This window comes from Narcine bancroftii, chromosome 11 (genome assembly GCF_036971445.1).
Source record: "Narcine bancroftii isolate sNarBan1 chromosome 11, sNarBan1.hap1, whole genome shotgun sequence".
Taxonomy (NCBI): Eukaryota; Metazoa; Chordata; class Chondrichthyes; order Torpediniformes; family Narcinidae; genus Narcine; species Narcine bancroftii.
Genome location: NC_091479.1, coordinates 98,877,737 through 98,902,194, shown reverse-complemented (window position 1 = coordinate 98,902,194; position 24,458 = coordinate 98,877,737). Strand labels below are relative to the sequence as shown.

The following is a 24,458-nucleotide window of genomic DNA, read 5'->3' as shown; positions in this document are numbered from 1 at the left end:
GGTGTCCGCTCAGAACAAAGATGCATAAGAATTATGGAATTTGTTGCCACAGGTGGCTGCCCAGGTGATTGGGTATATTTAAGACTGAGACTGATTCGTTCTTGATTAGCCAGGGCATCAAAGATTATGGGGAGAAGACCGAGTAGTGGGGAAATGGATCAGCATATGATTAAATGGTGGGGCAGACTCAAGGGGCAAAATAGCCTATTTCTGCTCCAATGTATTATGGTCTAAAAAAAGACTAATTTTGGCCAAACAGCAGTTGCTCAGCATGTTAATTTCAGCGCAGATCCAACATTCAACTGATCCTTTCCAACAGAGGCCCAAACCTTTAAATTTAGTCATACGCATGTACCAGGGTTGTAGGTTAATTGGGTGTAAATTGGGCAGCACAGATTTGTGGGCTGAAGTGGCCTGTTTCTGTGCTGTATGTATGTATGTCTAAATGTTAAAGCTAAGAGCAATAAAAACTGCCAGGCAATTACTCTAATAGGTCACTGGGTTACTGTGGATGAGACTTCTGAGTTTCCCCATACTGCTTATTCATTTAATTGAGGTCAAAATTAAATACTTCCAGTGTAGAAACCAGAAATAGCAGGAAGATGTGTACAGATGATTTGCAAATTTTGTGAATAGGTTTGCTAGTAAAAATGAAATGACCATCACATTAGATTCAACTTTGAAATGGACGTTGACAAAGAATATTGATCGAGAATACTTACAATGGCCTCCACCCATTCCACCATAGTGATTCGACACGGCAATCAAATTGTATTCACAGCGGCCAGCATTTGGATTGATGAGAAATTCAGACATATCTAAATCGCTAATGAAAATAGGGAGAATCCAAATTACTTCCATGCAAGATCAAAAAGAGTTCTACTTCTAGCCTAACAAATCTTTTGATATTGGAAGATCTCCAACTGAGCTCCATCCTGGAGCTAATCCCATCTGACCTCTTTGCTCATTGGTCACCTCCTTCACTGAAGTTACAGCAATTTTCAACCGTTGGAACAGAACATAGCAATCTACAGTGTTGTGCCAATTTAATAATCTAGTCCAACAACTACTTGGAATCGCCATTCCACATAACTCTCCATTTCTCTCAGTTTCATGCACCTACAGATTTTTCAAAATGCCTTGTAAAAATGGGGTTAACTGGCAATTAACTAGGTTAAAGACCTAGGTACAGGGCTATTTGAAAGAGCCAAACCGGGAAAACCCAGTCAAAATCTACCCAGGTCCCTGTCTTACATCGGAGGCGGTCAGGGAACCCAGTAAAACTCAGCCGGGTGTCCTTCTCCACATATTTGAAAGGGGAAATGACTTACCCAATCACTCTGGAAATTTAAACATAAAGCACACAGGGAACAGGGGATTTCCTATGGCTGTGTGACGTATCACTCACCACATCATCGCAGGGGTGGGATCCCCCTTAAATTGTCGGGTTGGCGATTTAACAGGTAGATTAGGCTGCTATATGAAAGGAGCAGGAGGCACACATGACCCAGTAATCTCACCTGGGTCCCAGGAAGGATACCTGGGTGCTGCAATTTGAAAGCACCTATTGTATGTAGTTCTAGTTGCCGGTTATACAGAATTCACAGCCAAACATTTATGACATACCTAATGGGAAAATCAACCAGTGTGTCCAGCTTATCTCGCCAGTATCGACTGTAGGAAAATCGCTTCAAGTGGACTACTAACACAGGAGGCAATGACCACAGATCTAATTTTTTGGAGGCTTGTTGATGTTGCTTGCAGTTTGGACAGTACCTGAAGAAAAACAGCAAGACATTTAAAATGTTTAGTATTATTTCCATTTCTTTTTACTAGACAAATAGCAATCCTAGCAACATATCCTAAAGGAGAGACTTGGCAGAAGCCAATAGCCACTGAACAGTGGTTGTCTACTGTGCCACATTTGGTTCCACTGATTGGCTTTGAGGGTGCAGTGGCAAGTAGATGCTCTCAAAGGCATTCAGTAATCAGGGAGAATAGGGAAAAGCAACTTGTCCATAATGGATTTGCAAGTGTACTTTTGCTATGCAAACAAGCCTCTTTGGCCAAAGTATTCTGAATAGAGTTAGTAAAAAGACAATGCTTTATAAAGCAAAGTTAAAGTTACATAATCAACGTTTTGGGCTTGAGCCCTTCAACAAGGTGAGGCAGGCGCCCAAAATAAAATGGGAAGGACACAAATTCATTTGTAGCAGTTAAAAGGGAGCTGGATGTGCGGCTAAAACAAAAAGAATTTGAAAGGTCGCAGAGAAAAGATGGAGAGATTAGCTGGATTATTATCTGCTTAACATGGAATCCATTAAAACATTCCTCAGATGATTGTATTGCCTTAAGTTTGTTTCTTGCTCACTAATCTCCGAATCATGGGTCCTCTACCGGCACCACCTACGGCTCCTAGAACGCTTCCACCAGCGTTGTCTCCGCTCCATCCTCAACATCCATTGGAGCGCTCACACCCCTAACGTCGAGGTACTCGAGATGGCAGAGGTCGACAGCATCGAGTCCACGCTGCTGAAGATCCAGCTGCGCTGGATGGGTCACGTCTCCAGAATGGAGGACCATCGCCTTCCCAAGATCGTATTATATGGCGAGCTCTCCACTGGCCACCGTGACAGAGGTGCACCAAAGAAAAGGTACAAGGACTGCCTAAAGAAATCTCTTGGTGCCTGCCACATTGACCACCGCCAGTGGGCTGATAACGCCTCAAACCGTGCATCTTGGCGCCTCACAGTTTGGCGGGCAGCAGCCTCCTTTGAAGAAGACCGCAGAGCCCACCTCACTGACAAAAGGCAAAGGAGGAAAAACCCAACACCCAACCCCAACCAACCAATTTTCCCTTGCAACCGCTGCAATCGTGTCTGCCTGTCCCGCATCGGACTGGTCAGCCACAAACGAGCCTGCAGCTGACGTGGACTTTTTACCCCCTCCATAAATCTTCGTCCGCGAAGCCAAGCCAAAGAAAGAATCTCTTTAAATAATGTGCCGCTTGGCTGACTGACAATAGGCAACTAAAGTGTTTATTAAACAAATGCAATTTAAGAATATCCCCTATCAACTAAATGAAAAGTTTTCTCTTCAAAATTACTTACCACGGGTCCTCTACACCAAGTTTCTCTTTAGTTGTAAATAGTTCAATACAGTCTTTTAATTTTACGAACATTTTTTTCTGAGGCCTGTATTCCATACTTTCATGTTTTTCAAAATCCTAAATTAAAAAAAACATTTTTCTAATACCAGTTTGTAAAATTATGATCTGGAATTACTTTGTCCACTAGAAGACCTGCTCCCTACATATTTAAAAGGAAAGCAATGCATTCCTAAAAATGAAATCAACTTATTTTTCCTAATGTCAGGCATCATGTTTTAATCTTCTAACATGCTGTTAACACGTTTTAAGATCTTTAAGCAAAGACAGAATGAAGTCAACAATTTTAGAACCTGGACCAATGAATCATCTTTAAAAAAAATTCTGCTCCATGGCAGTGTGAAACAAAACATTACATGCATCTGTATTTTTCAGGGAAAGTTATTCTAGTTATCCCAAACTGTATCGGGATCTATTACGCACAGTAGCTCCATTGGACAACTACTGTACAAATACAAATATATGTAATGTAATAAAAAGAAATTTAATATTACATGAAATTGGCTTGGATTTGTCATTATCATTGCCTGGCACTCCTTACAGTCAGAGGGAGAGAAGCAAAAAAGAATTCCCTCAGAGTCACCAAGTGTCTGTGGATTCACCTGCAGCCCCACACAACTCCAGTTCAGATCAAACCACCAACAATCCAAGCCCAGAAACAATCCTCTGACTATGTATTCCATTGTCATAACTGTCAAAGTTATGTTTTACAAGATAATTTCAATGTTATGCATGTATTTAAAAATGAAGACAATTTGCCCTGTTCTATTTTTGTTTCATAAAATTAAAACCACTGAGCACTGTTAAAACCATTTATTCTCGGTACAGATTTACCTCAGCTGCATTGTCATCAAACCATCGCTTTTTTATTTCAGGATCCCAGTCTAATGCCAGATAAGTTCGCTCTGGGAATAAAGGCAGGTAGATTAATTTCCACAAATGAACCTTTAGACAAAATAAAGTGCAATATCACTGAAAGCAATTTCTTAATCAGTTAAGATAGCTTCATACAGGTGCAATCTAATAACTTTTTAAAATTTAGACATACTGCAAGGTAACAGGCCCTTCCAGCCCACGAGTCCGTGCTACCCAATTAACCTACAATCCCTATATGTTTTGAAGGGTGGGAGGAGACCGGGGCACCTGGAGGAAAATAGACAGTGCCAGATATGAACCCTAGTTGCTGGCGCTGTAACAGTGTTGTGCTAACCGTGCCGTCTCCGGAGTTCAAAAGGAAAATTGAACTGAGTGGAGCTAGGGCATTCTAATTTGATTCCCAGTCTGACTACTATTCTGGCCCAACCTTACAAGGTACAGAATACTGCCTCCTATAGAAAGATGGAAATCAGCCAGGGGTTTCCCATCTTGACCTCCATCCATTGCAGAAAAAGTGTGCGAGGTAGCTGGGCTTGCAAGTTTAGGCTCAGCTATGATACTCAATGGTTCAATAGCCTGACAGCATCAGGGTCAAGGTCTCAAGCTTCAGAAGCCATCTGGCATCCACAAGGTTGAACAATGAAATAACCTTTGAAGAATGGTTGAGATACAGAATAAAGACACCTAAATTCAGCCAGTATTAGGAATAGAGTACAAATTAAAGTTCAACTTAGACCCCCAAACCCAGCAGAGTTCAGACAGGCATGGAATGCAATAGTAGGTTGAGATGCTTCCTGACAATAAAGCACACAAACAACTGGCAGAGAGAATGTAATAGACTGGCTAGTTAAGGAATTTTGGGCACCCTACAGGATTGATGCCACCTTTTGGGTGACAGTACATATGTGACCTGCTGGTTCATGCCAGAACAGCCTTATACCTCCAACCTGGATCACCTACCATCAAACCTGATCTGCCTGCTGTCTTCAAATCGGATTTGCCTGTCGTCTTTGATGTAATTGGTATCTGGATTCCCCAAATTATTGAACTGGAATGTAAAGAGCTGTTTTTTGTGTCCCTGGAACGGCTGCCCTTTACAAGGCTCATCAGCACAGAGGCCATTTTCAGAGTCCTCATTATCCCCCCCGACAGAATCTTCTGACTGACTGTTTTCGTTTTCAGAAGGAAGTTCTTGATCTTGACTGGACTCATCATCTTGCTCATCTGTCTCCATTTCATCTATTCAGAGAAAAAAAAATCCATCGTGAAAATCCCTGCTAGTCACGACGTCACTTTCTGCTTTAGAGGCATGTGCCTGGCCACTCCTGCCTAGAAACAAGGAGAAATCGATCACGCTAAACAACAGTGTTCTCAGATTTATTGTCAGAGTACATACATGACATCACATACAACCTTAAGATTCTTTTTCTTGCAGGCAAGGCAGAGTTACCTTATGTTGGTAGTGGAAAAAAAAACTATACAATGCATACAAATAATGAAATGTAAACAAAACTGAGAGGGAATAAATGCAATCAAGTGGAAAAGTACAAGTCAGATTGAGTTTATTGTTGAGGAGTCTGATGGTGGAGGGGGAGCAGCTGTTGCTGAACGTGGTGGGGCGAGTCTTGTGGCACCTCTTCCTGATGGTAGCAGCAAGAACTGAGCCTGTGCTGGGTGGTGTGGATCCTTGATGATTGCTGCTGCTCTCCGACTTAGCGCTCCCTGCAGTTGTTCTTGATGGTGGGGAGGGTTTTGCCTGTGATGTCCTGGGCTGTGGTCCATTACCCTTTGGAGGGCTTTACGCTCAGGGGTATTGGACAAAAAGTATAACAAGAAAAGTATACTGTACAGGTACAAGGTAATAACATTTATCCTCGAATAAAAATGAACATTGCAACTAACGATAAACAAACAGACAGACAGTATTCATTATATCTTGTTCCTGCAGGAAAAAAAAACCAGAGGATATGATTTAAAGAGAGTAAAAGCTGAAGGAGAAGATGCAGGGCAATCTTTTTTTAAAATATATGCAGAGAATGGTGGGTGCCTGGAACAGGCTGCCAGGAGTTGTGGTGGAAGCAACTATACTGTAAAAGGGTTCCAGATAGACACATGTATATGCAAGGAATAGAGGGATACGCATCAGGTGGAAGCAGAAAGGTTTTACTTCAACTTGGATATCATAGTGGGTGCAGACAGACAGTTCAGCCCTTGCATATCTTCGAATAAGATCATGCTTAACTCCATTGTGACCCTCTAACACACATTATAACTGCCAAACAGTATGGTTTTTACCAATGCATTTTAAAACCTTAAGTGAAGCTCTGTATTTTGAGATTGAACTATTCTGGCTTGGTACGTGTCATCCTCTTAATTTATAATTTGCTTTTCTCATTGCTCTCATTTTGATAATCTATTTCCCACAGGTTATAACCTACTTACAATAATTACCACTGGAGTTACATTTAATCTGCCTAATTGTCCATTTACTTTTTACATTCCTGAGCTGCAGAGCCAATATTGGAATATTAAAAAGCACTGTAAAAATGTGTTTTGCTGCATATTGATCAGAATTCTTAGACACATACTCTTTCAAGTTGCAATTTGAAAATCAAATCTCATTATCTATGATTGGATGCAAAAAACATCATATATATTCATTAAGAAACAAAAAGGGCAATATTGATTTTTAGAGTTTCCAAGCAACCCTCCCTTGGCCAACTCACTCTAATTTCGTTAGATTTCACTGTAATTTCCAGTGTAAAAAGAAGGCATTATTCCTTTGTCAACTCAATGGATGAGCCATCCAGTTAGTGCCATTCTCCTGATCCTTCCCAGATCAAGAAAAACAAAATTGGTATTTCTTAACCATTATAAATGAATATTTCATGTAAATGGAGATGTGAGGCTTTCTTTATTAAACACAGATTGTTGGGACAGAATGTTCTAATTGAACGGAATGTTAACTTTGAAAATAGAAGTAAATGAACAAAGAGAACTAGAAGGCAGAGAATGGGCACGACATTGAACTTTGAGAGTCGACATTAACTTTCCACAATGGTGTCTGTAATCCAAAGGTGGGGAGAGTGAACACCATCATTCACTGAAGGAAAAAGGTCATGCATATTTCTATTTGTAAAGTAACAAAATTATGAAGATATAACCCTGAAAAGATAGAAAATGAGATTTTACTGGTCAATAGCCTCAGTAATAACTCCAAGGTCTTGGAGTTAACACCCCATTGTGTAATTGGATCATGGATTTCTTCATCTCCAGACCACAATCAGTGAAGATTAGTAAGAACATCTCCTCCACAATCTTCATCAGTACTGGAGCACTGTTCTTAGTCCCTTGCTCCACTCACTTTACACCTACGACTGGGTGGCTCGGTATGACAATAACACCATCTACAAATTTGCCGATGATACAACGCTAGTGGGTTGAATAAAGAATTTGGATGATTCAGCATACAGGATGGAGATCGAAAACTTGGCTGAATGCTGCACTCAATGTCACCAAAACTAAGGAGATGACTGTTGACTTCAGGAAATGAAAGCCAGAAGTATACAATCCAGTGATCATTAAGGGATCAGAGGTGGAGAGGGTAAGCAAATTTAAGTTCCTTGGAGTCACTATCTCAGAGGATTTTTCCTAGACACAACACACCAATGGCATCGTGAAGGAAGCACATCAATGCCTCTACTTCCTCAGGAGTTTGCGGAGGTTTGGTATCAGAAACCCTGGCAAACTTCTACATAGGTGTGGTGGAAAGTGTGCTAACCAGCTGGTAAGGGGACACCAATACCCCTGAGGGTAAAGCCCTCCAAAGAGTTGTGGATTTAGCCCAGGACATCACAGGCAAAACCCTCCCCCTATTGAGTACATCTACAGGGAGCGTTGCCGTCAGAAAGCAGCAGTGGTCATCAAAGACACACATCACCCAGCAAACGCTCTGTTCTCACTGCTGCCATCAGGAAAGAGGTCTAGGTACCACAAGACTTGCACTATCAGGTTCAGCTCCCCCTCCACCATCAGACTCCTCAACAACAAACTCAATCAGAAACTCATTTAAGGATTCTTGCTTTTGCACTTTATTTTTTTTCTTCTTTCTTTATTGCACAATTTGTTTACATGTGTATGTTGTGTACAGTTCTTTTTGAACGACCAAATAATGGTAATCCTGCCTTGGCTCCAGGAAAAAGAATCTCGGATCATGTATGTACTCCTGACAATAAATCGGAATCTAATAAATTTTAATCTTTGCTCAGGGCATACAAAATGAAAATTAAGTCAGCTAATCCACAACTATGAAAGCTATAAAGTTATCTGTTTAAAACATGTCAGGCTAAGTCAAAATCTGTTTTTCTGAGTTAGATTTATTTTGCTTGTGTCTAGATCTATATCAGTCAAAATCAATCAGGTAACAGCCTGAATGTCACAAGGATTGAATCAAAGTAGATAAATACAAGGAACACAAGAGATTGTGGGTGCTGAAATCTGGAGCCCCAAAACAATCCACTGGAGGATAAAAAGAATGGTCAACATTTTGGATCCCAACTCTTCATTGTGAGAATATTGCACAATGTATATTTTCATATTTAACACATAATAAAATGAGGCCAGGAATCGTTTTGCCAAAAAGAGAGCTAAAATAGTAAATATATTTTCTTTATACAGTGCCCTCCATAATGTTTGGGACAAAGACACTTTTTTCCTTTATCTGTCCCTGTGCTCCAGTTTTAAATTTGTAATCAAATGATTAAAGAGCACATTCCAGATTTTATTCAAGGTTATTTGTATATATATTTCGATTTGGCCAATGTAACCATAATATTTGGGACACAGCAATGGTATGAATGTTAAAGGAGTCACGCTTAGTACTTTGTTGCAGATTCCTTGCATGCAATGACTACTTGAAGTCTGAGATTCATAGACATTACCTGGTCCTGAGTATCTTCTTTGGTGATGCTTTGTCAGGCCTCTACTGCAGTCATCTTCAGCTCCTGCTTGTCCCCTTAAGTTTTCTCTTCAGCATATTCAAGGCATGTTCAATTGGATTTGGATCAGGTGACTGACTTGGCCATTCAATAACTTTCCAGTTTTTAAGCTTTGATAAACTCCTTTGTTGCTTCAGCAGTATGTTTGGGATCATTATCTTGCTGTAGGATGAAGCGCTGTCCAATATGTTTGGAGGCATTTGCTTAGACTTGAGCAGATAATACGATTCTATGCACCTTAACATTCATTTTGCTACTGCCATCATCAATGAAGGCAGTTAGCAAAGCGGTTAGTGCAACACTGTTACAGCACCAGTGACCTGGGTTCGTATCCCGTGCTGTCTGGAAGGAGTTTGTACATTTTCTCTGCGTCTGTGTGGGTTTCCTCCCACCGTTTGAAATGTACTGGGGTTGTAGATTAATTGGGTGGCATGGGCCAAAATGGCCTGTTATCATGCTGCATGTCTAAACTGAATTTTTAATTAAAAATGTGCCAGTATCTGTGGCAGCTATACCTACTATGCTCCACCACCAAGTTTCACAGATGAGGTGGTATACTTTGGATCTTGGGCAGTTCCTTTTCGCCTCCATACTTTGCTCTTGCCATCGCTCTGATACAGGTTCATCTTAGTCTCATCTGTCCACAATATACCCTTTTTCCTGAATTCTGCAGGTTTTTTAAATACTTCTTGGCAAACTGTAATCTGGCCATCCTAGCCTCCTAAAGAGTGTTTCTGATCGGTTGGACAGGCATGTTTGGGGATGTTTCTTCATGATGATGAGAATTCTCCTGACATCAGCAGTGGAGTCTTCCTTGGAAAGACCAGTCCCTTTGCGATTACTGAGATCACCTGTACATTCTTTCTTCGTAATGATGTTCCAAACAGTTGATTATGGTAATCCTAAACTTTGGGCGATGTCTCTCACCGTTTGATTCTTGTTTTCCAGCCTCATATTGGCTCATTTGCCTTTCATTGGGGACCACTCTGGTCCTCATGTCGAAAAATGACAACTACATACTCCAAAGGTGATCAAAAGCTGCAAAAAAAGCCTAATTCTCTTATACCAGCACCAATGAAGCAATTCAACATACCTGAGTAATCACAAACACTTGTGCCACCATATGTCCCAAACATCATGGTGCCCTGAAATGGGGGAACGATGTATAAAAAGTGCTGCAATTTCCACTGGTTAAGGCAAAATGTATACAAGTCACCTTGAATAAAATCTAAAATGTGCACTTTAATTAGACATGAAAATGTTTCAATACAAATTTAAAACTGCAAGTACAATGGCAAATAAAGGCGAAAAAAAAGTGCCTTTGCCCCAAACATTAAGGAGGGCACTGTATGTAATTAATGTGGTTAAATAAAAGCTTATAGGGATGGTGCCTGCCACATTGACCACCGCCAGTGGGCTGATATCGCCTCAAACCGTGCATCTTGGCGCCTCACAGTTCGGCGGGCAGCAACCTCCTTGGAAGAAGACCGCAGAGCCCACCTCACTGTCAAAAGACAAAGGAGGAAAAACCCAACACCCAGCCCCAACCCACCAATTTTCCCCTGCAACCGCTGCAACCGTGTCTGCCTGTCTCGCATCGGACTTGTCAGCCACAAACGAGCCTGCAGCTGACGTGGACATTTTACCCCCTCCATAAATCTTCGTCCGCGAAGCCAAGCCAAAGAAGAAGAAAGAAGATAGGGATGATGATGGAGGAAAAGGAAATTGCTAAAAGAATGGCCACAATGCTATCATCAAGGTTTCTGGCATTACCAAAGTAGAAACACTCAAGCCTTACTTGGAGATGCCTCCTCATGAACACCATTTTGCCTGTTCCCATTGATACCAACATCTTTGGAAAAACAAAGGCTTCCTTCCTCGTCTTCATTTTCATTGTAGGTTCTAACATATCGGCTAAAACCAAAGGAACAGAAAAAGAGTAAATATATTACAGAATCCCATGGAATCCAGAATTCAAGCAACCGGCAGCCTCAAGCAACTGGCTAAAAAATCCGTATATTAGACTTATCTGGTGAGCACAAAGCAGCAGGTCAGTTTTAGTTGAGTATTCTAAGAGCAAGTCCCAAGCAACCAGAAAATACACTATCCATCATCTACCAACGCCCAAAGGTGCCAGATATTAGGGGTTTTACTGCATTAAGTTTTCTCATGATTAAAACACAAGGGTGAGGAAGTGTCGGGAAGCAGAGGAGCAAGGTGGTGGGGAGTGAGATGGCAAGTATTGGGGTAAAATAAAAATGTAGGCAATTTCATGCAAGTAGCTTGGAGTGCAAATCTGCCACTGCTTGTACACCATCATTCTCATACAACCTTTTCTCCATAATAATTCTTTAGTCATGGGGTGGGAGATGGAATATCAAGCCAGCAACTGTGACACATAGAGATCAGGTGATAGGAACAAAAGTGAAGTGGATCTTCTACCATGAGGTTAGACAGATAAGCACAAGTTTTCAGAAAGGATGAGAATACTGAATTAGGCAGCTACTCACCACATTTTCATAAGTAAGAGATTGTAAAGCTTCTCCTCTGTTATGCTTCTTGGCACAGATATCATAAAAGGTTGGCCAAACAAGCAGGAGTTACTGTGGTGCCCATAGTTGGGCTGCCGATATTTCTCCCGCAGATACACTGGAATCACAACCACTTCGGTGTCATCTGTCCTACTGCCAGTCACTTCAAAACTGCAACCAAAAAAAAACCTTCATTTTAATCAGTTGGATTTTGTTGAATAAAACGATCGTCTTCATATTTGAGGGAGGGGCAAGAATGAAAATGACCCACACACTTTCAGGACAGATGGATATCCTAATGAATAGACTAGTGCTTGACCAAGACAAAAATTGTTCAAGGTCTTTAAATATCCTAACTTTACAATACACAAAAATGCTGGAGACACACAGCAGGTCACGCAGCATTCATAGGAAACAAAGAAATATATATATATATTTTTTTAAGAATTTTTAAACTGAGACATACAGGACGGTAACAGGCCTTTATAGTTCACGAGGCAGGGCCTCCAAATTACACCCTATTGGCCTATAACCCCAGGTATGTTCTGAAGAGTGGGAGGAAACTGGAGCCCTTGAGGAAAACCCATGCAGACACGGGGAGAACATACAAACAGCACTGGCTTCAAACCGGGTCACTGGCGCTGTAACAGATTTGCATCAATTGCTGTGCTAACCATGCTGCCCAACGATTTGGGCCTGAGGCCTTTGCCAAGCTGAGCAAAACACAGGCATGCATCTAAACTAAATAAAAAGGTGTGGGGGGGGGGGGGGGGGTTGGGGAAGGAAAGGAGGAGCACAGGTCAACACCCAGTCATAGGTGGATATGGGTGGGAGGACACAAGAGAAAAAAGTTAGGCAGTGACAGGGAGAGCGGATAGCTCTCTGAATGGAGAGGGCTTGTATTATTCTGAACGTTGTCAATATTAAACCAAAATAAAATGCAGTACTGAAGATTGGCTGCAGGATTGATGCTGCTGCCCTTAGATGGAAGGTTTAAACCAAGGTTCCATCTACTGGTTCTGCTGCTCAACAGCACACAACCTGACCCAATAGGACATCTGAAGAAGATAACAGCAATATTCTTCCCTCAACAAATAATCCTTCACTTTCTTTTATTTTGGATCTAGCCCTAGTGAAATTGTTAGTCACATATACATGCAGTATGGGCAATATGACGGGAGACTAAAGCATGCAACTAAAGTTTGAATTTTTGTTTATTTTTAATTCAGTTCAGCGATGTTTTTCTGACACCAACATTGAGCAAAATTGACTGTTAAAAATGTATGCACTTCCAATTTAGGACTGCTTGGAACCCCAAAATTGCTACTCCATTCATAGCAACATCTTCAGTTCCCAAGGTCCTGTTCTGGAAACTTCTTCCCTTGACATACAGATCAAAATTTAGGGTTTTTTGTTCAAGTCTTTGGTCATTTCTCTGATTGCTGATCCTACAAGTGTTTTCCTTTAAGATATGTGGGCACCACAAAGGCATAGCAAGCATGGATGATGAAATTGCTCATGACAGGAGTGGTGAGCAAGGAGGCTACAAAGACAGGAAGGTAAATTAAGTGAGTGGGCAAGGATTCAGCAAATATAACGTAGCAATATGGGAATGTTTGTTTCAGGCGAGAAAGTGGTTTATCTAAAGGGATAGAGAGAGCAAAACTCTGATGCATGGTTATCTGTGCAGAAGGCCAGTATGGGGGCAGGTGATTGGGTAAGCAAGCAGAACATATGATTGGGAAGTGAACATAAAAGTAGGGAAGATTATGTTTCAATATAGAGGGACCGCTGAAACCACAACTGAATATTACTGATCTCATAAAGGGTATTAATTCATTGGAAGTAATTCAGAAAAGGTTAATTAAACTAATGTCTTGAATGGGTGGCCTGCCTTACGAGGTAAGGATGGACCGGGCAGGTTTGCACTTGCTGTTGTTTAGAAGAGAGAGGAAAACTGTTGAGTGTCTGAGCAGTCTTGGCAGGGTGGCTGCTTCATTTTGTGGAAGAATCTAGAACTAAAGATCATTGTATACACATAAACAGTCACCCACTTAAGGATTACAAGGCCAACGTTTCTCTCGCAGAAGGCTTGTGACTTTTTGGGTAAGGATCCTAGAACCAGCATTTGAATATTTTTAAGCAGGTAGACAGATGACAAGAAAGGGGATTAATAGTTACTTCCAGGAGATGAATATATTGGTCAAGATCAAATTAAATGGTAGACCAGGCTTGAGAGCCCATGTAGTCTCTTCCTGGTCCTAATTTATATTGTAGAAAGGTGTGGTCTAAATACAATTTTTATTTGCCACTTTCCATTGCAGTACAATAAAAGTCTCAGATCTATCTTTTACACTTAGATTAAAGTTGACTTTTCTATAAGAGGCATTATTGATCTGTCTACTTTTACAAGGAAACCAATTATTCAAGACATGGAAGCTGGTGGTGTTATTTCAGTAAATCAGAGATGCATGTGCACATGTAAATAAAATTATTGTATATTTGGGACTAGTCAAAAGAACCACAAGATCCGCCATTCAGCAGAAAAGTGAAAACAGATGTCAATCAATTCCAAAATCAGCGCATCCAAATCAGTTTGGTAATCAATTATCAAACTCTCAGATACTTTCACTGTACAGGTTGTACCTCTTTAATCTGGAGATAACCATATAACAATTACAGCATGGAAACAGGCCAATTTGGCCCTTCTTGTCTGCACTAATCCCACTTACCAGCACTCTGCCCATATCTCTCCATCCCCCTCCCATCCATATACTTATCCAACTCTTTCTTAAATGACAAAATTGACCCTGCCTCCACCACCTTTCCCGGAAGCCCATTCCACACAGTAACCACTCTCTGAGTAAAGAAGTTCCCCCTCATGTTACTCCTAAACCTTTTCCCGTCAACTCTCAACCCATGACCTCTTGTATCCATCTCTCCTACTCTCAATGGGAAAAGCCTTTCCACATCAACTCTATCTATCCCTCTCATTATCTTAAACACCTCTATCAAATCCCCTCTCAGCCTTCTATGTTCCAAGGAATAAAGACCTAATTTGCTCAATCTCTCCTTGTATTCCAGATGCTGAAACCCAGGCAAGATTTTTGTAAATCTTCTCTGCACTCTCCCTATCTTGTTAATATCCTTCCTATAAATCGGTGACCAGAACTGCACACAGTACTCTAAATATGGCCTCACCAATGCCTTGTACAGTTTCATCATTACTTCCCAACTCCTATATTCTATGCACCGATTTATATAGGCAAGCATTCTTCACCACTTTGTCCACAAGCGTTCCTACCTTCAGGGAACAATGCACCGTTATTCCTAGATCTTTCTGCTCCACTGCATTCTTCAAAGCCCTCCCATTTACCACACATGTCTTGCTTTGATTATTCTTTCCAAAATTAAGCACCTCACACTTATCAGCATTAAACTCCATCTGCCATCTTTCTGTCTACTCCTCTAAGCAGTTTAAATCCCTCTGCAATCTTTGAAAACCCTCTTCATCATCCACAATTCCCCCTATTTTAGAAACATCTGCATATTTACTAATCCAATTTACCGCCCCATCCTCCAGATCATTAATATATATGACAAACAGCAACGGTCCCAATACCGAACCCTGAGGTACACCGCTCGTCACCGGCCTCCATCCTGACAAAATTATCTACTACTACTCTCTGGCACCTTCCTTCCAGCCAGACGACTGAAAATGCTGGACCACAGAAATTGATCCCGAAGTGAACTCCCTATGTAAATGTATCAAAAGTAGAACAAAGCTTAAAACAGGAAGTAACACTGTGGGGGCAGCACAGATAGCGTCGCAGTTTTGGCAACGCCTTTACAGCGCCAGCGATTGGGACCAGAGTTCGAATCCCGCACCGTCTATGAGGAGTTTGAACTAACTGTGGCAGAGTCAAATGTGCCAGACCACATGAGTTGCCGGACAACACAGGAATGTTCTTTGACAGTTTTATAATATTAATAATTTTAATATGAAAGCAAAATCCTCATCTGCCAATCCCCTTTTTTTAAAAAAAGGACATTAGAATGACAATTTCATGCAAAAATTCAGATTTAAACAATTACTCACACAAAGATATCATCTCTTTCCATGATGCTGCTAAGGTTTTCATCCATGGAAAATATTCTATGAAAGCGGTGGTTGTATATATCCGTGACAACCATCTAGATATAAAGCAAAAAACAATAAAAATATTGTGCAAAAGAGTTTAAAAAAAGTCAATTATTTAATAACAGAATGACTGTAACTCTTACCTTATCTGCAGGGACATTTGAAAGAGCGGACAGAGCTGCACACAGATCTGAAATTATGCCAATTTTAGGAACAACTACTTTATACTGAAAGAAAACAGAACTTCATTTCAACATTTATTTTATCTTTGGGGAAAAGTGATCTTATGAAATTTATAAAGTCTGAAGTTTTAGTGCAACTGTTACAGTAACCAACATTCACTGTTCAATAGAACATATCTGTAATCAACAAACTCAAAATGGAGCTAAATTTAGTGGACTCTCTTCTCCCTCTACCCTACACTTTAGGCATCTCTGAATCACATAATCTTGAAAGTTGCTTTTCCAGTTTTAATTCTTGGAGATGTAATACATTTGCAAGAAATTAGAGTCTACTCCTGAGAGACACTTTGACGCAACCAAACTGTCTGTCTAACATGGAGTCCACATCTTGGTAGAAACAAAAAACAGTAGAATATTCCATAGAAGACTACATGTTTCAGGAATCAGTTGTACAATACGTGGTCTGTTGACTGAGCTTCAATGCTGGAGATGTCTGCATGGGAGAGGACGCTTCCACTGTTTCAATGGATTTGGAGGATTATCGAGAGAGCATTGTGGCAACTCTCCAGATCCCATATTTTTTGCCCATTTGACCTAATTTCTCGTTCTTTTACATCCTGGTAAAAGGCTTCAGGAATTTTAGATCTTGAAATGACCATGTAAAATGTAGTATTTTGTTAAATCTATACTCAACTGGCTGACAAATCTTATACAGGTTTTATTAAAAAAAAGAACAAAACTCTAAATTGAACACAGGCAAAACTTACACAATTCAACTGTTGCATTAAACAATGCTTCTCGTACCTGCATAGGTTTGGTGAGTGGATCACTTCCAACCAGAAAAACCTCCAAAGTGCGCTCTTTTTTCAAGGGTAAAGGAAGTGTTAAGTAACAAAATGGGTCAAAAGTTACAGAAATCTTGGAACATTCAGGGCAAACGAGCGTAGATTTAAAAAGACCATGAAAAATATCAACAATGATAGAATCATTTCGTTTCCTGTGGTTCTCCCATGCCTCCTTAGCAACCACCTTGGAAAAAAAGAAAAACAAATTGAGACGTGCAGCAGAATACAAAACGCAGATCTAGTCACCTACCAGTGACTATCCATAAATCTTCATCTGCGAAGCCAAGCCAAAGAAAAGAAAGAGAATTACACTCTGGGAATAAAATTTGAACAAAATTTCTTATGGCCGAGAAACTTTTTAAAAATCACATCGATTTAAAAGTACAATCGCCCAGTGGATAATGGAAGTGGCTTTACTTCTTTCAAGCCTCCTCCCATCCCCTTTCATCCAACCCTTACAAGAAATCTTTAATCTTATGATTATATAGCTTTTCAGGGCAGCATGGTTAGCGCAACACTGTTATAGCGTCAACGATCAGGTCTGGGGTTCTAATCCTGCACTTTCTGTAAGGAGTTTGTACATTCTTCCCGTGTCTGTGTGGATTTTCCCCGGGACCTCCAGTTTCCTTCTACCCTTCAAAATGCACTGGGGTTTGTAGGTTAATGGGTGTAATTGGGCAGCACGGACCATGTTCCATGTGCATCTTAAAGAAAATTTATTTTCTCTATATTTCAGGAGTCTCACAGCATGGTAACAGGCTCTTCCAGGCCTACAAGCCCAAATTCACCCAATTAACCTACAACTCCTATGCATTCTAAAGGGTGGGAGAAAATCCACACAGACACAGGGAGAACGTTCAAACCTCTTAGAAGCAGTGCCGGATTCGAACCCTGGTCACTGCATTGTGGCCATCTCTACGCTAACTTTTTTTAAGAATCATCGTCATAAAAACTGGACGAGAATTGTGTTCTACTGGAGATACACTTACTGCAATGATGAGATACAAGGTAACAGAGACGTACATGCTAATGCATACACTTAACCTATATAGATGTGTGAATGGAGTTGATTAGTTATTTGGGAATGGAATAATCATTAATATTCTCTACTTTTTATTTGGGTAAGTTTCAATAATCTCATACCTGTACCTGCGAAGAGGCAATTGCTGGAAACCTAAAATTTAGAGTTGCTTAGCAAAAAAAATCATTGTGCAGACTTATTATTGAATCTGTTGATGAAAAGCTCTCACTATGGGATCAGAGACTAATGAATTGGCTTTGATGTTTTACAATTTTTGCAGGTCCTGAAGCACCAATTTTAGCAATGAAGCAAACAGGGAAGGAGAAAAATTCATCTTGCAATTACTTTACAAAAACAGTTTCTTATTAGGATGTGAAAACAAAATGGTTTATACCTCATCAGGTCTTCCTTCTGCATCTTTCAGCTGAATGTATGGCTTTTTTCTAATCCTGTTTAAATCTTCATGTAAACCATCAAGGAGAAAAGCAAGCAACTCTTGAGAATCCTGTTGTTGATAGCCAGAAAATTGAGGAGCAAATCGACCCACTTGAGTCTGAAGAATGGAAAGGATAGAAGCTGTTACATGGCTAATTATGAAACTGAAAAAGCATAATTAGCGTACATTTGGCACAAGATGAACATGAAGTCATAGCCTATGGATTACAGTCTGAATGTATTTCACTGAATAAAAATACTTCACAGGTTCCAAGATACTTTACAACGCTGAAAACATAGGCCAGTCAATCTATTGGACCTGCAGTAATTTGAACCAATTACTTTAGACCCATTTCCTTTACAATTGATGGTTTCATGTCTTGATGAAATTCAATTGACCAATAAACCATGTTTGCCATTTTCTGTTCCAATGATTTGAAGTCAAAAGATCTAAGCATAACGAAAGGCAATTTAATCCGACTCTAAATTATGCTCAGAAAACCACTGGGCTTGGATGCAACAATCCCCCCCCCCCATAAAGAGAGATTCCCTGAAGCCCAAGAAACCTGAACAAGGAGGAACGGTTATTATTTTTGGAAAATCCGGTTCCTTTTTATATTAATGGGATGAAGAGAAGTATTTTTACACAGTAAGGGAATTAAGGGATATGGGGAAAAGACAGGAAGGCAGAGATGAGCCTATCACTAGATCAGCCATGAACTTACTGAATGGCAGAGCAGGCTTGACAGGCCAGATGGCCGACTCCTGCTCCTATTTCTTATGTTCTTATTTCTAGAAACCTGCATCCAGAAATAGATACATTCACACAAACATGAATTCTACAGAAGTACAAAAGATTGATTAACACGAGAAGCAAATGGTCTTTGAAGATTCATCAAGTCCTTAAACACGATGTCAATATTGCAGCTGATATGGGTCAGATGCTCTACAAGTATTTTCTGAATGTTAAATCTACTTGGTTAAGTCCCAACTTGTGTTTAAACATTTTATTTTCTATGCAATAAACAATTAAGAATGAACTTTGTGTCCAAATCGTTTGGTAGACCCGAAGTCTGAAAAGCTTCCCACTTATCTTGTAACTATGTCCCTCATTTGAGATTTTCACACCAGTGGAAACATCTTGACATCTATCTCATTTTGAACCCATATGGATTCAATAAGATCACACCTTAATTTTCCAAGTGCTAAATGATATAGATCAAAATACTTAACTTTCTTATGATTGGGAATATCTACATCCAGAAATTAGCCTGGTGAATCTGTTTTGGACCTTTTCCAATCCCATTACCTCAGTGGTTCTCAACTTTCATCTTTCCACTCACATCCCACTTACTGTGATTGGTAAGGGATTGCTTAAAGTGGGAAGTGAGTGGGAAGGGAAGAATGAGAATCACTGCTCTAGACACAACTGTTACTGAAATATTTTGCTTGAGAAAAATTGTCATTGGCCCATTTCCTTTGGAGTTATGAAACCGTGCACATAACGAGTCAATTAGGTATGATTAAAACAGTGGTTTTCAAACTTTTTTCTTTCCACCTACATACCACCTTAAGCAATCCCTTACTAATCACAGAGCACCTATGGCATAGGGAATACTTAAAGTGGTATGTGAGTGGAAAGGAAAAGGTTGAGAACCACTGCATTATATTTTTGGTTAAATAAGGAGAAAAAACTGAGCACTAATCCTGATGTGGCCTCATTAGCATCCTAAACCTCTTGTAATAAAGGATAAAAGGGCACTATTGACCATTTGTAAGTTTTAAGCACAAAATGCTCTATCTGCTTCATCAACTGGACACAATGGATCAACAATGAGCAGGATCCAGCATCAAGGGATGTACAGTCAAACCCCTATTACCCAGAATTGAAGCAACCAGCAGCCTCAAGTAAACAGGTAAAAAAAAATCAAGGAAAATAAATAAGGAAATTTATAGCGGTGCACTTCTCTGTAAGTTTGCCAATCCACGCAACTTCAAGTAATCGGAAAATTCACTTATCCAGCATCTACGAATCCCCAGGGGCTTTATTGTATATGAAATTGAGGGTAGACTAAAAAAAACTTCAGATTTAACATGTCAATTATGACAGACGTCAGCCATGTTGAAAAGGAATGCTCTAATCAGACAGACAATTTGGGACACTGAGTAATTAACTTAAAATAAATTTCATTTAATTTGCTGTGCGAAATCCATCGGATGGAAGATAACCTGAGGCAGTAGAATTGTTTTGTAATACATACCTTAAATGCCCTTGGTGTGACATAGCTATATTTGCCGGACCACATCTGCTTGATGAGATCTGCATATGCATTAGCAATCTCTCCTTTCATTCCCAGCAGGTTGTCATTATTTAATTCATCCACATATTCATCAGACAGGAAATATTCGGTCAGTGCAGGGGTATTACTTAGACACTTAAAGAGTAAGACAAAAAATTCAGTCAGTGCAGGGGTATTACTTAGACACTTAAAGAAAGAAACTTAAAAAATTTATTACAAGGTTCATCAACTAGTCACCTAGGGTGGTATGGTTAGCACAACGCTGTTACAGTGCCAGTGACGGGATAAAATCCAGCGTTGTGTGTTAGGAGTATGCACGCTCTTCTAGTGTCTGCACGGGCTCCTCTGGGTTCCTCCCACCCTTCAAAAATGTACTGGGGTTGTAGGTCAATTGGGTAGCACAGGCTCTGGGGCCCAAAGGGCCTGTTACCCTGCTGTATGTCTAAGTGAAATTTTTAAAAAAAATTATTCCAAAAGCTACAAGATGGATCATTGTATGTTAGCTATTGTTGATACAATGGTGTTTTGGAATGCACATCCAGGAAGTGTTTATATAGTATTCATACAATATATAATACAATATACATACAAATGTTCATACCTTGATAAAGGGCTCAAGTCCGAAACATCGGTTATGTATTTTTACCATTGCTACATAAAGGACACTGTTTGACCAGCTGAGTTTCTTCAGCATTTTGAGTTTTTACTTCAACCATGGTGTCTACAAACTTTCGTGATTTACTAGTGTTTATATCAAGTTAAGTCGTTTATATCAAGTTTAGTCAGCCACAAACGAGCCTGCAGCTGACGTGGACTTTTTACCCCCTCCATAAATCTTCGTCCGCGAAGCCAAGCCAAAGAAAAAGAAAAAGAAAGAAAAGTCAAAGGATTTAGCTGCTTTAGTAAGGAACAAAATTAGCAGCTGGTATTTAGGCCACTCTATTAAGATGTCACTGTCAGAAATGGTGGCTGCAAATGAATGACAATATGAACTTGAGCTGACTTTATTTCAGTTGGAGGGTTAAAACATTGACAATGGGTGGGGGGGGGGGGGGAGGGCGCTTGTCAAATGGTTGATTTCAAAATAGTAGGCGCAAATTAGAAGTAGATGAGTTTGATTTTCAATTAAGAGTTTGTAAACATTGCTGGGCCACAAGCGCTTAATTAAATCGGTGCTTCTCCAAAAGTAGAAACTGGGATTACTCAGAACCCAGGCTCAATGTGTGGTAGAAATGAAATGGACACTCCCGAAGTGAAGTCACTGTTGTGACAGCAACAAAAAGTGAAGCTAAATCCTAACACACAGTCACCTCTCTGCATTTAATCCATTCTCTTTCTAATTACTGTAAATACAGCTCTATTGATTAACAATTCAGATGGCCCCTCATTAAATCGAATAGGAATGATTTAATTCAATGAGATAAGAAAAGCAAAATACTTATCCGTTAATGCAAATTTATTGGCTTCTTCAGGAACTTTTGGACTCTGCAACAAACATTTTACTTTTCAGACCAACAGCCAAGTTTACTAGTGATCTGTATGAAATATATTTTCAAGGTACTGAGAACACAGACAAAGAAAAAAAAACAGTGGACATCCTCAGCTAACATGAGTGAAACACAAAATAAAAACAGAAATGGTCATGAAGCAGGTCATTAAATATCTCAAAAGAAAGGAAGGATCAAGGATTCAGATATAGACTAAAAATACTCACTGTTTAAATAAAAATATTGCTCAAAGTTAGGTTTATGTGGACCACAACAGTGGCTGAATTGTTTAGAACAATTGAAAAAGCATTTCAGGTCTCTTCAGATGAAAGTAATTCCATGGGACTGGTTCACTTTCACTTGCAACATGTAGAGATAAACAAAGGCAAAAAATCTCTGAACTCATCATCAGATGTGCCTCAGTTAACAGCACTCTAACCTTTATGTTAGAAGTTTCCAGATCAAATTTCCACTCCAGGATCTTGTGCAGAGAAATCTAGCCAGAGATTCCTTTGCAGTAAAGATGGAGAGCTACACATTAGATTTCTCAGATGGAAAGGAATTCTGCAGCACAATTTTGAAGAGGAGGGGAATAATCCCTGTGGTCCACGGTAATACTTACTATACAATACATTTCAAATACATTATGTGGTCAATATCATATGTGGGAGTTTGCTTTGCCTAAAATGATGGCTATGTTTCTTACACCAGATCAGTGAACACACACAACAGAAGAACTTCATTAAAAGTAAAAGCACTTCGGAAGTTTTGAAAAAGCACAGATATTCTATAAATGCACACCTTTCCTCCTCAATATATTGAGATCAAAGGCCGACTTCACTCCGACATGGCAGACTGGCCAGATCTCTTAAACCTTTTCAACTTCTTAAATATTTTTATCAATTGCACTTGGAACATATTCTGAAGCTTTCAAACGCCCATAGGAACAGGCCCTTCAGCCCACAATGTCTGTGCCGAACATGATGTAAAACAGCAATCTCCAACCAGACAGTATCAATAGATTTCTCCAATTTCCATTAACCCTCTCTCCTAGTCTCTGACTTTCTCTTCCCCTGTCTCCTTTTCCCCAGCTCCCCAACCTCTTTCTTTTCAACTCCTGTCAGTCCTCCTCAGTTCCCTAATCCTCAGTTTCTTTCTGTTCTACCCTTCCACCTGTTAGTCTGTGCTCTTCCTCCTTTCCTCTCTCCTCTCCACATTTTTATTCAGTCATCTATCTGTTTTTCCACATTCCCAAAGGATTCAGGCCCGAAATTCCTATGGATGCTGCATGACCTGCTGGAGTTTCTCCAGCATTTTTATTTTCTGCACTAGACCCCCAGAATCTACAGATTTTCTTGCTTAATATAAAACTACGCTGCTTGCACATAATAAAAAATCTTGGAACTTTTGCTAAAATCAAAGACGCACAGTTGGAAGAGATAATATTCCTCCAAATATTACTGTACCACAGACCCGCATCTTCCCTGCAAAAGATGGTGTTCTCCCCCACTTATCGATTGACTTTTACCAAATTTACAGAAATGGTCAAATTTGTTCCATGTTGACAATGTGCCCATGGGATTGCCTAGTTTAAATAGAATCAGAATAGTTTGACATAAATCTTGAGCAGCAAGCTTCAGCTAGTTATACTTAATAGAAAGTGGACCCAGAAATATTATGACAAATTTAGGGGAATTGAGAGAAATCTAAAGATGAATTTGAAAAACTGCCCAGAAGCAAGATATTTCAGTACCTGCGAGATGAGGAGCACACTCCCCAGGATAGAATTAGTACTTTAGAGCATAGAAAGGTGTCATTTGGCTCACTGAGATGACAGTCATTGACAAAGATGCACCATCTAGTATCTAATCTGAAAATTAAAGCGCATTAACCGGAGGTTCGTTTTAAGTGGGATGGGGTTTCTGCCTCCATCACCCATTCAAAAGCAAGGCAACCACAATTTGGATGTTATTTGCTGTTATTCGACTGTCTTAAATATCAGCTGTAGGATAATTAGTCCTCTCTATTTACCATTCAGAAAATGGATATAGCAATCATTTCCTATAATTAATGCACTCTTGCCCTGGCAACATTGTTATCCACCTCAGTTCCCCTTTTCGATTGCTTCTGTGACATGAAAGAAGTTTCAGTTTCTTCATTGTCCAATTATTGAGGGGGAATGCTCAGTTTTACATTTCTGATCCTACAATCAAATTTCATTAGAAACAAACCATGTCCTAACCAGCCCCTAAACCTCAAAATGGTAATTGAATAAAATATTTTCTTCAATCCTTTTGCTCACACACCAAGAGTCTGCAGAACTACTGGTGTTGAGATAAGGGACACAGCCTTCACATCCTTAAATACTTACAGCACTGAATGATGAGAGGTCTCGACAATGACCTACCTGAACTGCTGAGTTCATAAAACAGGAAGATGTGCCCATTTACTAAAGTTTCTGCAATCTTGTACATAAT

General features: G+C 39.9%; 1 protein-coding gene across 15 annotated transcripts in view; it reads right to left on the bottom strand.

Moving 5' to 3' along the window:
* Window positions 1-24,458, bottom strand: part of LOC138746185 (ubiquitin carboxyl-terminal hydrolase 15-like) — a 103,727-nt gene that overhangs the window by 12,921 nt on the left and 66,348 nt on the right. For 5 of the 15 annotated variants that reach the window (XM_069904171.1, XM_069904174.1, XM_069904176.1 and 2 more), the window contains 13 exons: window positions 20,456-20,680; window positions 18,920-18,994; window positions 18,154-18,312; window positions 16,698-16,922; window positions 15,855-15,938; window positions 15,670-15,764; window positions 11,550-11,741; window positions 10,838-10,953; window positions 5,003-5,281; window positions 4,001-4,071; window positions 3,111-3,226; window positions 1,627-1,776; window positions 723-826 (listed from right to left, as the gene is read on the bottom strand). In XM_069904171.1, the coding sequence (XP_069760272.1) occupies window positions 723-826; window positions 1,627-1,776; window positions 3,111-3,226; window positions 4,001-4,071; window positions 5,003-5,281; window positions 10,838-10,953; window positions 11,550-11,741; window positions 15,670-15,764; window positions 15,855-15,938; window positions 16,698-16,922; window positions 18,154-18,312; window positions 18,920-18,994; window positions 20,456-20,680 (1,891 nt within the window). Of the gene's footprint in view, window positions 1-722; window positions 827-1,626; window positions 1,777-3,110; window positions 3,227-4,000; window positions 4,072-5,002; window positions 5,282-10,132; window positions 10,185-10,837; window positions 10,954-11,549; window positions 11,742-15,669; window positions 15,765-15,854; window positions 15,939-16,697; window positions 16,923-18,153; window positions 18,313-18,919; window positions 18,995-20,455; window positions 20,937-21,185; window positions 21,980-24,458 lie in introns of those variants that run through there. The other 10 variants (XM_069904175.1, XM_069904179.1, XM_069904172.1 and 7 more) reach the window with 9 other exon arrangements.